Source organism: Hippocampus zosterae, chromosome 2 (genome assembly GCF_025434085.1).
Source record: "Hippocampus zosterae strain Florida chromosome 2, ASM2543408v3, whole genome shotgun sequence".
NCBI lineage: Eukaryota > Metazoa > Chordata > Actinopteri > Syngnathiformes > Syngnathidae > Hippocampus > Hippocampus zosterae.
This window is the reverse complement of record NC_067452.1, coordinates 34,222,095-34,239,398: the sequence shown is the minus strand read 5'-3', so window position 1 is coordinate 34,239,398 and position 17,304 is coordinate 34,222,095. Positions and strand designations below refer to the sequence as shown.

Genomic DNA, 17,304 nt, shown 5'->3' with positions numbered 1-17,304 from the left:
CCGCTGAAAATTATCCGATTTCACATAATTGCACCAAAATGTATTATTTAGCTGCTAGAAATATTTTATTTGTGTCCATTTGTTTCGGAAAACCAATGAAATGTTCTTCCACTACACTTTCTGTATCTTAACAGATAAAAGTTCAGTTCAGTTGTCAGAGCAGAATCTCTCTGACACATATGAGCAGTCTCTTAAAGTTCTTGTGTTCCTTCCTTATAATCCTGGTCGGGCAGGTGTGTAGGGGCGGATGAGCTCAGAGAGGTAAGGTGGCGCGAGATTATTTAGAGATTTGAAAACAAAGAGGAGGGATCATGCTGTCATCCAAAGTGAACTGCGCCCACTGACTGCCCCCTCTATCGCTGACTCGTTTATCACCATTGGAATGACTGCCGGAGCAAGTCTGTCAACTACAAGTTTGCTTGACCGTTATCGCATGGACTTGTATCATTGGTGTCTGGTGACATGTTGACCTCTCGCAACAGAAAGGAGTTGAATTAATCATGGCGGGCGGGGGTTGTGTGACCTTGTTTGTTTACTGCAGACATAGCAGTAAGATAACCCATTTTGTTGAAAGGAAAGCTCTATTGGATAAACTAACAAGTAAAGAAATTTGCTTAAATAATGCATAAAGGTGTAATCCTATCTATCTATCTATCTATCTATCTATCTATCTATCTATCTATCTATCTATCTATCTATCTATCTATCTATCTATCTATCTATCTATCTATCTATCTATCTATCTATCTATCTATCTATCTATCTATCTATCTGTCTGTCTATCTGTCTGTCTGTCTGTCTGTCTGTCTGTCTGTCTGTCTGTCTGTCTGTCTGTCTGTCTGTCTATCGAGTGCTCCAATCTTTCTGTAGAGTCTCATAATATTCTCCAGGTGGCGAAAGAGAGCTACAGAAATGTCTCATGAGTCGCCGCTACCCTCGAATGTATTTGCATGTCTAATACACACATTTTTTTTCCTTGGGAGACTGTTTAACGAATTCAACCTTTTTTTTTAAATAATACGTGTAAGTTAATGTAAACTATGCTCTTTTTAATCACTGAAAATATGTGCCTATTTCTATAAAGATTATTCCGGATATGAAAATGCATTTGTGTTATTTATAAAACGCTCCATTTTTTAAACTCTAATAGAAGGTCCAAATAATAATTTGTTGATTTGGAGCTGAATGGAGAGGATTAACTGAGGAGCAAGTATTTGACGGTTAAATTATTGTGATCATTTCGTTTTTCTTATACTAAAAAAAAGTACAGTTATGTTGAGGACCACAAAGGGAATACGTTTGAGTGTGTTTTGTTTTCCCTTTTTTCTCCATTATGGTTGAAACATGTCTTCGCTCCTGCCGCATGTCCGTTATGTGGGCGGGGAAAGAAGGCGACTTCTCCGCCTCCGATTCTTCACACTAAACTCGTAGCTGGAAGGCAGACGCCGTTGGACGACAAGCGCCGCGGTTTTGAGGAAATGTATCTTGATAGATGTAAAACCTTGATGGTTTTTTTTTTGTTTTACGAAACACAGTGAAGAGGACACATTTTTAAAAACGTATCCCGTCGCATGTATTTTTCAGTTTGCCGCGTGAGCTTTTCATTGTAGCCAGAGAGAAAATCGCACTCCTTTTGTCTGTGCGCGCTGTTGTCGATTCATTTCAGTTCTGGACTTCTGCCTCCCACGGTAGAAAACAACCCTACAACAACAAGAGCTTTCTTTTCGGTTTCCGGGTTCGGTTCCAACGGAATGAATGACAAAGTCAAAGGAGGTTGATGTCCACAACAGCCCGGCTCACCTCTCCTTCGCTTCGCCTAAAGAACGGAGACTCCATCTCCGGCAGAAGATGGAAAGCGGAGGCGGGAGAGAAGGTTCGGACAGTGGGCAGGCTCAGCACGCGCAGCTGCCTGCTCTCCCGTTAGCTCAAGGGGGGAAGAAGAAAATTAATCGCGCTCCGTCACCGGCCAGACCCAAGGATGTACCCGGGTGGTCCCTCACGAAGATCCGCGGTGGTTTGGGAGCCCCCAGTCTGAGCGTGAAGCCAGGAGCGATCCACCTGGGGAATCGCATTTCCAGGCGAAGCCCCAGTGGAAAAGACGTTAAAGCCGATAAAAACGGTGTGAAACCGGCGGGCAAGTCGTCCGCTTCCTCCGCCAACGCGTCGTCCAAGAACTCGGCCGCCAAGATGGCCAAAAGTAGCAGCGGTTCACGGAGGGTGTCGGACGCCAGCATAGGATCGGACGACCTGTCCAAGGATTCCGGCTGTGCCGCTGGAAAGCTTTCTCCCACCGACAGCAGCTCCGAATTGTCTGACTGCGCCTCCGAAGAGCACAAACTCTCCTCAGACACCCCCAGCAGTGACACCGAGTCAAGGAGTAGCCGAGGTGGCGGGGACAACCAGCTCGGGAATGGAACTAATCAATACATTGCCGGTGTTAAAAGCTCCACGGAGATACGCGATAAGGACCGACTGTCCGTTGGTGTTGAGGCCGGCGAGGAGAGCTCATCTGCGCGCGAGGAGCGCTCGGTCACCTCGGTGGATAGCCGGATGCCAGCCAGCACATCTCTGGCCTTCTCTGACCTCACTGAGGAGTTTGTGGACGGTATGCATGAGGAATTTGTGAGGGAGATCGAGGAGCTGCGGTCTGAGAATGATTACCTCAAGGTAAGTCACGTTCTGAATTAGTTTGATGATTTGTTTATATGGGGGGTTCTTAATGTTGCTGACCAGGTTTATCCATCCATTTTCCGATCCGCTTATTCTCACAACGGTCGCGGTGGGTGCTAGAGCCTATCCCAGCTGTCTTTGGGCATTAGGTGTGGGACACCCTGAACTGGTTGCCAACCAATCGTAAGGCACACAGAGACAAATAATCCATCCACGCTCACACTCACACCGAGGGACAATTTAGAGTGCTCGGAGAATACCCACACGGACCCGGGGGAGAACTTGCACACTTCACACAGGGAGGCCAGAGCTGGAATTGAACCCGGTACCTCTGCACTGTGAGGTTGACACACTAACTATTGGACCACCGGGCCGCCTGACCAGGTTTATTTTAGCAAAATGATCTTAAAGAACTGCATACGACATCCTGATTAGTGCAATTCCCCTTTTCATTGACCCTGATCCATCCACACAATGATGCTGATTGAGATACTTTATTAGAGGCCATTAATATTTTAACACTGGCCATTTAATATTATTGGCCTGTCTGTTACAAGGGAACCACAAAGCTACTTTGGCTTTTCAGGGGGAAATTCCCGAATTTGCCCTTGGGCTTTACGGCACAGTTGACTCAAGCATGTGTCTTCTGTTTGGATGCAAACCAACGCTCGTGACTACAAGTACCAGGACATTGATGTTTTGACGGGTAGCTCATGAGCAAATGCTGCTGGAGCATCCAGATTTGAATGCATTTTAATGCATCCAGATTGAAGTCTCATTCAACAGGTGTCTGAAATGACCAGACATCAACAATGGTAAAAATTCAACATCAGTAATACATGGAGTATCGTTGAGACACATTTTTGGTAGAATAAAATAAAACACTGCACGAGGTAATGCTTTTCTCCCCCTCAGTGCATCTCAACTGCTATTAATTATATTCAATATTTGCTATTCCATTCTTGTCTTTTATCGACATGCTTACACATTTATTTAATAATTTTTAAAGAAAACTGTGATCTATCGAAAAAAAAACCTGATAGAGAAGAACTGCGATCAGTTTTGGATTCTGCACCCCAAAAAACATTTTAAAACAGCTGTCTTCACTAGAGCAATGTTCCCAAGTGTAAACAATTAAATTCTGTCTGTTAAATGGTAAATGGAGTGCACTTGTTAAACTTGTACAATGCAAAACAGATTTAACGGTCTAAATTGAAGACCGTTAAGAACATGTTTTAGAGTCTAAAACATGTTCTTAGTGTTCCACAACTTTAATGTATTAGTAGTGGAATCTCTTTGACAATCTTTCAAAATAAGTAATGGATTGGCTCCAAAAAAAACAAAACAAAACAACAACAACAACACTTTGGTCTTGGAAGAAACGCGCGATTACATGTGATCACATTAGCCGTCCCACCACCCAAAAAAAGCCTCCTGGCAACTGTTGTTGCAGCTGTGAGGAACACCTGCTTGGTGCAAATGAACTGAGGACTCGGATAGAATATTCCTCCATTGCTCATGCTGTCTCATTCATCTGTGCCATTAAATATTCAACATGCAGACATAATGGCTAAATCTTTCATGATCGAGGTAATTCAACATTAACTTAGAACAGCAACACGAAAAGAGCATTTTGCCTTCGGGTTTGAAAAAGTATTAAAAAGTGTCTAAAAAGACTTGGAAGGAGATGAAATTCACACAATCCTCAAAATTAAGGGAATCCTACTCGACAGGGATGCCTTAATGAGACAAATGATTAATTTTACCCTCCCATCAGTGTGTACTGTGTACCAGCAGAGTACTTAGAGCGAATGTTGCTCAGCTCTAATTTTGAAAAGCAGACTACACAATCTGGTCTTCCGATTGGTTCATTTTCTTCTCCTGACTTGCTTGCTGCTCACGTGACTGTAAAAAAAAAAAAAAAAAAAAAAAAACGCATCCCTGTTGGTGTTCATAGTTAGCTGTGAAAAGCGGGTCAGTGGAGCATTTCTCTCTCCGCACATTAACTTGCGATTCCCCAGTTCCGTGACCTCATATCTTCGTTCTCTGCGGTCGTGTTTTCCCTCCGCCTCACCGTCTACATGTGTTTCATGCTCTGTTTTCCCCTCACCTTTTCCCCTTTCCGTTACTGTTTACCCTTCCTTTTCCCCCACCTTTCCTGTCTTTTCGGCCTATTGTTTCCTGTTGTCGCCTTGACACGCACAGTAGCTTGAATCCAAAGTGTCTGTTAGCATGTGCTACTTTATTGCTCAACCTCATTGTTTTTATTCTAAAAGTGAAAGACACACCCTGCCCACAGCTGCTCTATCTTTATATCTTATGAAACAGTGCACACACGCGCACACAATAGTTTGGGTTGGTTGGATTTCAGCAGTAGCTGCTGACCCACATATTCCACTGTAGTAAATGACGACAGCACTATTACTCCTGCAGACAATCATCCTTTTTTGGGCTACATACACACCCCAGAATTCACTCTACTAGTTTAATGGCGTCCCACAAACACAAGTGACCAAATCTCTATTGGAGCCCGGGCACACAATTTTAAACCAAATGACCTGATATGATTTATGCTCCTCCACCGAAATGAAAAAAATCATTCCTATTATGTACAAGAATGTGCTCGCCTCTTCCTCCCTCTGTCACATTATATTTTGTATCTAGTTTCCGATGGAGGAATCTTCTTTGCCTCGCTCCTAATTGCCACTGCAAAGATTACATTTCCCGACAGGCACTGTAAGAGTATTCACAGAGGCTCCAATAAACTTTCACTGATCTTTTTACCTCCTTACTGGAAAGTGGAAGGACTGAAGAATCAAAACAAGGTCTTAACATACTATTCTGTGCACTTTTTTTTTTGTTACTCAAGACATGTCCTAGAAATTAAATGACTGTTTTGAAACACTTCTGATACTCAATTTGAATGAATATCAAGTTTTATAAAGGATCGTCGGAGATAGGCACTCAGAAATAACGACAAGACACTTCTGGCTACCAACAATAGGCACTTTATTGGTCCCACACAGAAATGATAACACAGTTCAAACAAGTTGTATGAAGCTAAAGAACTCTTAACGTGTGCCAGTAGGGTGGAGAGCCAACACCCTCAGCAGAGTGAGCTTCAATACGAGCTAGGCGTTTGTACGGAAACCCATAGCGGACTCTGCTGAGGAGCATCGCTCCCCTCCTTTTATAATCAAGTGGCATTGATCTCAATCAAGTTTTGACAATTCAAACAAAGCAGACTATGAAGTCGTCAAGGCAGGCTAAATAGTTTATCTCTGAAGTCGTCAAAGCAGGCTCCAGAGTCCATCTCTGAAATTGCTTAGGCAAGCAAGTCACCAAGTCATGCAATCATCTCAAAGCAGTTTTTCACTGAGAAGATATACATTGATTAAAGAAAACATCACAAAATATCTTAATATACCAATGACCATGTTTTTATGACAAGAGGGGATATCGCATTGCGGTGTAAACCCAGACTAAATTGCCCATAGGTGTGACTATGAATGGCAATGGTCCTTTGTCTACATGTGCACGTTGATTGCCCCAAATTAGCTGCCGGTGGCTGCAGATCAGTTGTGATCCCGAAAAGGCGAACCAATAGAAAATAGATGGTTGATTCAAAATGTATTCTGTTGTTTCCAGGATGAGATGGAAGAGTTGAGATCTGAGATGCTGGAAATGAGAGACATGTACATGGAGGACGACGTCTACCAGCTGCAGGAACTGCGCCAACAGCTGGAGCAGGTGTGTATGCGCCTCCCTGATGTGTCTCTCTATGTGAGTGCAGGCAGGCATGACTAAATGAGAGCTCAGCCTCTCACTGAACCTCATTTTCTTTGTTAGCTTACTTTGAAAACAAACGGGGTGAATCAGAGAGTGCTGGAGAATGTTTTTAAGCTGTGAATGCAGTGGAACTTCTAATTCGGGTTCATGATTTTCAGGGGGGGGCTCTCAAGGACAACATAATATATCATGATGACAATGGCACTTTTTGTGATTTTTAAAGGCATGTTTTTCATTCAAGTTCAAAAGTTGTAAAACAACAGTAGTATTTGACTGTATTCATTTTTTTCTCATAATGAAGCCCTGCTTCAAATCCCATCGTAATGCATTTACAAATTTATTGAAAATCACCCTGTTACAAAAATGTTTTGATTCGGAGTGCATCTTTTATTGGCAGGCGAACAAGACCTGCCGCATTTTGCAATACCGGCTGAGGAAGTCGGAGCGGCGCTCCATCCGTGTGGCCCAAACGGGGCAAGTGGATGGCGAACTGATTCGAACACTGGAGCAAGACGTCAAAGTAAGTGATTGCTTCCAAGCGCTCTGCTTAAGCTGAAGATTTGTCATGTAGGGCAGACAGTTTACAGAAAGAGCACCACGCTTTGTGATTAGCTCTAGGAATGAAACGGTTGTTTATGTGTTTAAGTTCAGTTTGGGAAAATATGTGTTTCTTCCTATTACATTCCTTTTATCGCAATAATGCGATAGCTCCATCCTAACGACCACAGTTTTTGATACAATCACAAAACATTTCCCCAGATAGTGTCCAAGGGAAGCCGTAAGTACAATGTGGTCCGTGACAAATATGAATTTGACACCCCTGCTTTAAAATGACTTGGTTTGATGTTCAGGAACCACACTCTTCTGATAAACTGGCCTCAATGACAAACACATGCACACTGTCACGAACATACGCACTTGCAAAAAAATGTGTGTGTGTGTGTGTGTTCGTGTGTGTGTGTGTGAGCGCGTCCCTTGAATGTGGATGGACATCATCAGGTTTCCCCCCCAACATTTTTCCAAGTAATGGAGAACAAACGAAGTGTTGTATACTAATAGATAGTTTGCGTGTGTGTAGGCCAAATGTGTGTTTGTGTGATATCACACGTCAATTGGCTTCTTTTGGTCTGCGGCTCAGCTGCTGTCTCACCATCTGGTTGTCCTGAAAGAAAGAAGGTTGGAAAAAGGAAGTGGAAGGGATGAGTATACATCCTGTGTGTGAAGGGGGAAAAAAAAACAAGGGGCCACTGCTGACTGTTGAAAATTCAAATTATCCACTCAGAGCGAGCGATGGAGCAGGGAGGGGAGGAAGTAAAAAGAGGACAAGACTATGGCGAAAGGATTATGAGACTTTAATGGGCCTGATTCGAAACAAGATCTGACTTGAATTTTAAACAGGACGGTTTAACTCATTCACTCCTAAAGACGTTTTTAAACGTCTTTTCAAACTTTCTAGAATTGGCTGGTACTGAATGAGTTAAAAGTAGATTAAAAATAATGTCAAAGAAAAAGCAAAGGCTTGTTGGGGTGGGAGTGGGTTGGGGAGAGTTTGGGGGGCGGGACGATTTGTTTGTCTGTGTGCGTGTTATTAATATGATATTTTTTGTGATCGTTTACACGGCACCCTAAGCGTCTTATCAGTTTCACGTTCACAAAAAAAGTGTTAAAAAATTAAATAAAATTAAAAAGCTGCTCACCTTTAACCTACGGTGGCACGTGACATCCATGACCGGAAGTTGATAGCGGTCAGCAGTCTGCAAATGCAGCTTGCGATTAGACCATTGCGGTATGAATGTGCGTGTAGATGCGCGCGTGTGTGTATGCGTGCATGTGCTGTAACGGACGATCGCGGAAGCTTGGTTGGCTTGAAAAGTAGATCGTCGGTCAAAAAGTTTGGGCACCCTTGTGTTAAAGCATTCAGTTATTAAAACTTGTGATGTACATTGGCCATTAAGTGGAGGTCTTGTAGCGTCCTACTTAACACGCTGCAAATGTGTCTGAGAAAATGGAAAGACGTGGGTGGGGACTGTTGCGTGGGAACTTTTTCTTAAAAATTACACAAATAAATAAATAAAATAAATAATGTACGGCTTTAGTTGTAGCAGCGGCCAGCTGCAGTAGAAAATACACATGAAAAACGACACCGGTGGGAGATAGAAGCTGACATTGCTGTGTGTCCCTCAACGACACATAAGTGATTGTCGCCTTGCTGCCAGGGGCAAACACTGGCCGGGGTCAAATTACACCATCCGGCTTGTGCGTGCGTGTGTGTGTGTGCGTGTGTGTGCTCACTCTTCAGGTAATGTTGTCATTTGCCAACTGGCAACACAAATGTAACTATTGCAAAACTGTCAGCAAAGCCATTGGCAGAATATCCCTCAAGAATAGGAATTGCATTTTCATTTACTCAATTCAATAAAGTTGTTGATGATTAAACACAACAACAACAATAAATGCAACAACAAAGTTATTTATGTGTATACGGGGGTCACAAAACAAAGAGGGATAAAGGCAATCCAGCAGTTTACGCAAAGTGTGCAGTACATTAATCCTGGCAAAGTGTAGGCGATGGTATGATGCAACACACTCACAGTACCGACAAAAAATAAATAAATAAATCTCCCCCATGTGTGTTGTATATTCTTGCTGAATCATTGCAACATATATTTACCAAACCTATCCCATTCCTCATTCGGCCGGTTGAATCGGATGTCATTTTTTTCTTTGTAGGGCATTCTAGTCTTCCAACGGCACTAAAGATAGGTACAAAACTGCAAGCACGCGGGCCGTCCGCTGTACCATTTTGACATAATGTAGTGTACTATTCAGACAAGTCCCAGCTAATTCTCGTTGAATGTGCTCAATTAAAAATAAATATTTAGAGAATACTGTTGTCACTCCAGCATTTTGCTTCGTCGTGACAACTTGACCTTGACTTCTTGAGCTCCACAAAACTGAGCTGATCTGCTTTACCAAATTGGCTTAACTCCTGCTTATGCTTGAAGGCACTGATTTGATAGCACACGCATGCACACACACACACACACACGCACGCACACACACACGCACGCACGCACACACATACACACACACACACACACACACAAACACACTCGCACAAATTGCCGCACTTCCTCCATTTTACTGCTTATTTCTTGAGCCTAGTAGGGTGTGAAAGCTCTCATGATAGACGTAAAATGAACTGTATATGTTGTAGTCAGGCGACATCACATGTCCGTTTGTTTTATAGTGTGTGTCAGTGTCAGGCGCCATGTGACTTGGCAAGCGTGTTCCCAGAACAAAACAGAATCTCCTTCAGGACGCCTGACATAATTTCCTGTCCCACTCACACACTGCTCCCATTCCCACAGACAGCGGTACACATCTGGATGTGCACACTGAAAACACTTGGGTCAAAAATAACAAAATTTTGGTTAAATTTGACCCAATTTCTGTGTAAAAAAATTAAAAACCCGCACTTGCGTGAATTTGAGCCAACAAATTGGGTTATTCAGTTTTGACCCAACTTTTGGGGTTAAATAAATAGAACAAATTGGGTTAGAAAATGCCAAAATTTGAGTAAATCCATTTCAACCCATCTTTTAGGGTTAAATGAAAACATATGCATATGTAATTTGTTTTATAGTATTAATTATAATTCATCGAATTGTCTTAAAATAAACAAACATTTAAACTCTTTCATCTCTATTAATTTTTTTTTGCATGTTAGTTTAGCAATCCTCAATCATCAGCCAGAATATGCAGAATATTGATTTATTAGGCTAAATTATTTTGGTGTCGAGGCTGCTGCAGAAACCCACGTCAAATCCATACAAGAAATTATTGTAATTTTATGATAAAATCACGTTTTGGCTGACGTGCAAATCTTGAGTAACGAGGTTCCACATTACTGATCCAGATTTTTTGTAATGTCATCATACCTGTTTTCAAAAGCTGAGCCATGATCGGTTCTTACCTGAGCCCCCAGCAACTGTGATGTCATTTTCAGTCGACAGCAAGTGGCAAAATGGCCGCTCCCACTCACTCATTTACATAAACAGGTTTTACTGCTGAACTCATTTTCCACAAATACAATTTTAATCAGAACATATTGCTTAGAAAATGTGTGAGTTACTTCCCTCTCTGGCAGTAATTTTATCACTCAAAACTATTCAGAGAGGAGTTTTTCCAAAAGTCGATTCATATGAGAGAGTTCCAAATACAAAATCAACATTGGGGGCAGTACTTGCTCTGACACGACCATTATAGCTTGGCTCATTGATTCCCGACTGGGCCACCACTCAAAAAGGCTTCATGTTGGACCACATAATGTTGTGGCCATTGATGACAGAAATCATCATTGTATGAATGAATGAATGAAGTCACAGTTTTCTTCTTGTGACTCATTTACATCGGTTCCCTATCCACTTCCTCCTCATTTATGTGGCTGCTTTATTTGCTGTAAAATGAGCTCACTCAAAGGACCTTCTGTACGGCTAAAAAGCACGCCGTTATTCGATGATACTCCTCACCGCGCCTAATAATCCATTCAAAATAATAAGCCTTATTTTGCCCTGAAGGGAGCCGAGAGTCAGCTCAATGTCCTAAAACCCTTCACGTGTCCTCACTTCAAAGTCTTAACAAGTACTGGTCCTTCGTCGCAGCGGAAGGACTGCACATCTGTAGATGAGTAATTCATAAATTAACCCTTTCATGCACCCTGTAGCCTGATAACATGATGGGCTGTCTACTGTAGTAACCGCTGTCCCCGAAAGGGTTCAAGGCCGTTCTATCGGAACAGCCCCAGCTCCCTAGGTTTGTTTTTAAGTTTATTACCAGTGCAGGAAGTAAAGCTTCACCATGAGTGTCAGACCTCACATCCCCATGACAAGAGGAAATATGGTTCAAGTCGATACTGAATTATCTCTACTAGCAGCTCTCAAAATTGTAATTTATTACTTTTTCGGGCACTGCATATCCATTTGGGATGGAGCAAAACACGCATAGGATTGTGAGTATTCATCACATTTGGTCATCCTATCCAAACAATGATGCATCAGAGGAACAGCTGTCGTGCCGGCATCGCAGTCTCTCTTTCACATATAATGGTTTTATGCATAGACTTGCTGCAGATTAGTCATGATGTAACATCCTCGAAATGGGCGGCGAAAGTACTTTGTGTTGGCCGGATGTCAAAAGGTCAACTAGCATCACCACTGAGCATAAACACCAGGGCTGCCCATGAAACCCGCCCGTCCAACCCCACAGTGGATTGTTCTGCATTGAAATTTACTGTGCAAATGCGGGACCATTTTTGGTTTGTGCTTGCCTTGATGCGTTATGATAAACGCAGGTGCAATTCTGTAAAAATAATGTATTTTTCGGGTTTTTTTTGTTTTTCTCCGTTTCTCATTTGTAAAATGAATCTCAAACTTCCCTTCAGTAACCTCTATAATTGAACACTATCCACCCCAGGATGTGGTCAGTTTCTAAATGTTTTCCCCCCCACTGAGCGCAATTACTGATGGAAATAATCAGTTCCAAGGTCAAAGTGTCGCCATCATAACACCTAAATTAATTGTGCAGGAAAAAAAAATCCAAAGTCACTTTATCGGCAACTATATTTACAGAAACAAGTAATTTTGTAGTCATAGTTGGTGTAAATGTTAAAGAGTAAATGCACCTCATTTTGTGGTTTTTATCAGCACAGGACCTGTTAGTTATTGCTTTCTTTTGTATCAAAATGTGCATTTCTGTGTCGTTCAGTACACTGCAGATGCAAGATATTGAAAGAATGTAATGGTGATTCACCTAATTTTCATATAAAACCCCCACTGGAGTGAAGAGCTAGTTGAGTTTTGAGCTACAAACAGCTGTATGGTATTCGTAGCACAAAAACAACAGTGGTGTAATATGAGGCTCATGCTGGAAACTGAGGTACACGAACAGAAAGGGAAACTATGTACACCCTCAGCCCTTCAAACACAAAAAAATATCTACTTCCATCCTCCATGTTGTCATTATTTCACATAGACCATAAATGTTTCATCATCTTTTCAGGACAAGGCCTACACTTAAAACTTCTGAGGTTTTTGTGGTAGAATTATTCTTGCTATGGGTTTTTTTGTTTGTTTGTTTTGTCAGATCAATCCACCTGGCAACACATTAAAGCTTCTAGCCACGTTATTTTACATCTTTTAACCATTGCCATCCCCCAAAAACAAACAAAAAACCCCCAACCTAATTTCAGACTTGCGCATGCTCACTCACACATGTGCACACACACATGCACACACGCACACACACACGCACGCATGCCGCAGGGCAAACAGATTTCTCGGTCAACAAATGGCAGTTAGTAATCTTTTAGTTGACACTATACTTTTTGTCTGTGAGCTGTGCATGTGCTCAACAAACAAAAGTCTTGTTCCTTCTCATTCTGGTCCTTCAAGTTGTGCTGCAATTCGAGCGCGCGCGTGTGTGTGTGTGTGTGTTCTGGGTTGTGTTTTGTGGAAGACAGACTAACAATGGCAGGCAAAGTGAGTTCTATTTTCCCCCTCCCACTTGACTTCACCACGCACACACACACGCGCACACACACACACACACACACACGCACGCATGCACACAAAATTACTAAATTCAACACGCTCCTCTCTCACCAGCCTCCTTAATGAATGCAAATTAAATCCTATAGTGAATCTTCAGTGGATGAAAATTCCATCACGTTCTCTTGAACGCAAAGGCACAAAACAGCATTCACAGACACGCAATGGCTTACAAAGAGAGAAAATTGTCCAAGTGAAGGGAGAAAATAGAACATGGCTAATGAATGCGTCATAGTGATAAATACAAAGTACATAATAACTTCACTTAATGTGTTGTTAATTCTATTGAGTCATACACGAAGAAAAACAAACCAGCATTGCATACAATGGCTTGCGAAAACTGAAAAGTGAGGCGTGCACTATTATTCGACCTCCTTACTCTCAGTTCAAGCTAACTCACGCCAGAAGTTCTCTGATGATTTCAGAATGACACATAATTGACCTGAATGACTTATGATGATAAACCTTTGTATAATCTAGTCTCACTATAAATGCACCTGCTCTGTGATGGTCTCAGAGGTCTGCTAGAGGAATATTGGGGAGCAAACAGCTTCATGAAGACCAAGCAACACACCAGGCACGTCCCGGATAAATGTGAAGTTGAAAGCAGTACTGTATTAGGATTTGAAAAGAATCTCCAAGCTTTAAACATCTCACTGAGCACTGTTCAATCAATCAAATTGAAATGAGACGAGTTTGAGAGCACCGCAAACCTACCGAGACCTGATGTCCCTCAAAATTTTCAGCCTAAAGAAAGAGTATAGTATGACTGCTACGATGTGCATACTCTGCATTGTGCATAAATAAATATTGAAGCACAAGAAATTAAATTCAGAGAAAATCTGAATAATAAATAAAACACGTCTAGTACTTTAACACACACACACACACACACACACACACACACACACACACACACACACACACACACACACACACACACACACACACGCACACACACACACAGAAGCAGTGATGCTTCCATCAAAGAGGACATTTACCTTGGCCTGGCCTTCCATTAAACTTAAAAGGTCCCCTCCATTGCCAAGGACCTTAATGATTTATGCCACCCCAGCCTTATGGGGAGCTGTCTGCTCTCACTTGCATGAGTTTATAGATGAATGTCCTCACACACACATACATACACACACTTGCACACACACACGCACACACTTACACAATTCTGCAGTAACCCGAGGAGAGGTGAGCCTTGTATCCATAATGTAAACTCAACTGGCTAATCATTACGCAGCAGTTTACATCTTTTTTGTTTTTGGGTGGGGGGCAGTATTCCTGTGTGCTTTGACATGCTGAGTGTGAGGTTCAAAGACACACTGTACTTCACACCCCTCTGACTGCTTCTTTCCCGCAAAATGTATACAGTAGACCCCGGGCGGAAAAGGGTGAGTGCCATCCCATGAATAGCAATAATCTGTGTATAATTGAGGCTGATTATGCTTTGGGGAAAAAAATAAAATGGAAAAAAATGCCCGTCCCTGCTGTATATATTGGTTTCCATAAGAAAAAAGATACAACATGGCATCTTTGATTGGCTGTTATGCCTTTGAAATCCATCCATTTTCCAATCCGCTTTATCCTCACAAGGGTCGTGGTGTGTGCTGGAGCCTATCTCAGTAGGCGGGGGACACCCTGAACCGGTTGCCAGCCAATCGCAGGGCACACATAGACGAACAACCATCCGCATTCACACACACACCTAGGGACAATTTAGAGTGCTCAATCAGCCTGCCATGCATGTTTTTGGAATGTGGGATGAAACCGGAGTACCCGGAGAAAACCCACACAAGCCGTGGGAGAACATGCAAGCAGACAGGAAGGCCGGAGCCACCCGCAACTTCTGCGCTGTGAGGTCGACGTGCTAACCTATGGTCCACTGGGCCGCCCGCCTTTGAAATTGCGATGCTATTTACCTCCAATTAAGATTTCCACTCACAGCAAAACTAGTGGCTGGCAGTTGGCCCCTTCTGAGATTTAGTTGTAGAACCTGCGCAGTCCGCGATGCTTCAGTAGCGTTCAGACGCATGGCTCGGTATGCGGTGGGCCTCGGTGACCCCCGGCTTCACCTTAAAACCAAAAAAGCTCACTGTCACTCTGCAACTCAATCAGCACTCATAAGGAGCGATGTGAAAGCCTGCAAGCACACACAACAGGACAGTGTGTGATGGAGGAGTTCAGGGGCCCATTGTTTGGTGTCGGTGGTCAATTGGAGTATTGTGGCACTGAGCTGCACAATCGCACTGCTTGAGAAACATTCACGCCGTGCCATACACATGTACATTCAGGACACACTTTGCCATTGTGGTTGCACGCTGAGATATTGCCATTGAGCAATGCGACACAAAATAAATGTATCAAATAGGCACACAAACCAAAACAACGGAATACAGTTCACTTAAGATGGATTTTCAAACTTTCCATTTGAAGAAGTAGTTATAAATGGTGAGCACTAAGTGTGCGGTACTCAAACAGTTGGGGTTTTTTTTGTTTTGTTTTGTTTCATTTTAATCTAAAGCTAATGACTTCTGCCCAAAGTCTTACGCAAGTACGGTAGTTCTCAAGGATTTAAAGAAATGTTTGAATTAGACGAATATTATTCTTTCTTTTAATGGGCATCTATATTACTTTGAATTTGATTTCACAAAGTCATGTGCTTAACCCTTTCAGGTACAGCGGTTACTACAATGGACAGTTTATGAGGTTGTCAGGTTACAGGTTATCATCATTATTTGGTCCATGAAAGGGTTGTGTAAATGAGATCCCAGCTCACTAGAGAAACTTCCACTGTTTCTCGGTCCAGTTGCACTTTTTTCTTATCTGATATCATCGGTGAGTTGGCATAGCATTTGCGTGACTATTTGAATCTACAAACGGTTTTAACCCCAGGGAAACTGTTCACTGTGGAGCTTATTTGAATAAAGTTTTTTTTAATGCCTATCATGAATTGAGTATCCCAACCCCCCAAAAATCTAAAAATCTGAATTGACTCAACATAGACGGTCCAACATCTGCAGGAATGAATCGTCCGATATTTCCGCTTCCTTTAGACCACGGGTGTCAAACTCAAGGCCCGGGGGCCAGATCTGGCCTGCCACATAATTTAATGTGGCCCGCAAAAGCAAATCATATGTGTCAACTTACATGATCCTTGCTAAAATTTGTACGCAAATGCAAATTGGCATGTGTAATAAATAACGTTGATGTTTTGCAAACATTTTGTTCCCCTCTTTACACTCACTTGAACAATAATTTAATAAACTATTATAGTTTACGTGACTGATTTCAAAACTAGTAATACGTTAATTTGTTGTTTCCCAGTAATAATGCGATGAGACGATGAAACATGTGATGTCATAACGGCCCCCCGAGGGAAGACGCAAGTCGAAAGTGGCCCTCGACAAAACAGAGTTTGACACCGCTCTGTAATGAATACATGTGCACAAATGTAGCCAACAAAGAAGCCCCAAATCACGTGGCTGAGTTAACCCCTGGCTGTGCATTTCACTTCTCCTGCTCATAGGTGGCAAAAGACGTGTCCATCCGTCTCCACAGTCAACTGGACAGCGGGGAGCAGAAGAGGGCTCGTCTGGAGGAGGAGAATGAGGAGCTCAGAGTCCGACTCCAGGATCTGGAGGTTGCCAAACAGGTCCTGCAGCAGGAGATTGACAAGGTAGGCCTCAATCGTTCACAGTGGACCGAAATAACGTTTCCAAAGCCAGGCTGCCTTCAAAGAGAGATAATAGGATTGCTCTTGGGACTAACGAGGCAAAAGGGTTGATGAGATGAAAGCCGTTGTTGCGTGTGACATGACACTGGTGGGTAACATAACTAGGCTCGGGTGTAAACCAAACCCGACATCCGTTCTTGTTGACCCTCGTTTCTTTTATTTTGATGCCTCACAAGAGACCAAGTAAGGCTTTGAAAACTACAGTGTTTCAAAACAATGGCACAATTTGATCCCCTTCGCCAAGTGAAGTGAAAACTAAATTCGGCAAACAAATGACTTTGGCAAACCAAATGTCTTTCTATGGTGCTTTAAAAAGTGGCATCTCGACAGGCCTCGTTCTTTGTCTGTTTTCCTCCATGTTTGATTGGATTCTCAGAGTGCTGGTCCTGGCCCAAGTCCTGATGTGGGTCACCGCCGGGTAGCTGGCAGGGGATCTGAACTGTGTTCCATCAATAAAACCGGTTGTTCATGGATGTCCGAGAGTGGGGGGTC

General features: G+C 42.6%; 1 protein-coding gene across 1 annotated transcript in view; it reads left to right on the top strand.

Moving 5' to 3' along the window:
* Positions 1 to 1,402: 1,402 nt before the first annotated feature.
* The window catches only part of soga1 (suppressor of glucose, autophagy associated 1), a 49,888-nt gene continuing 33,986 nt past the window's right edge, over positions 1,403 to 17,304 (top strand). The window contains exons 1-4 of the mRNA XM_052057327.1: positions 1,403 to 2,667; positions 6,319 to 6,420; positions 6,857 to 6,979; positions 16,606 to 16,755. Coding sequence (XP_051913287.1) covers positions 1,756 to 2,667; positions 6,319 to 6,420; positions 6,857 to 6,979; positions 16,606 to 16,755 — 1,287 coding nt within the window. The 5' untranslated portion in view covers positions 1,403 to 1,755. The remainder of the gene's footprint in view (positions 2,668 to 6,318; positions 6,421 to 6,856; positions 6,980 to 16,605; positions 16,756 to 17,304) is intronic.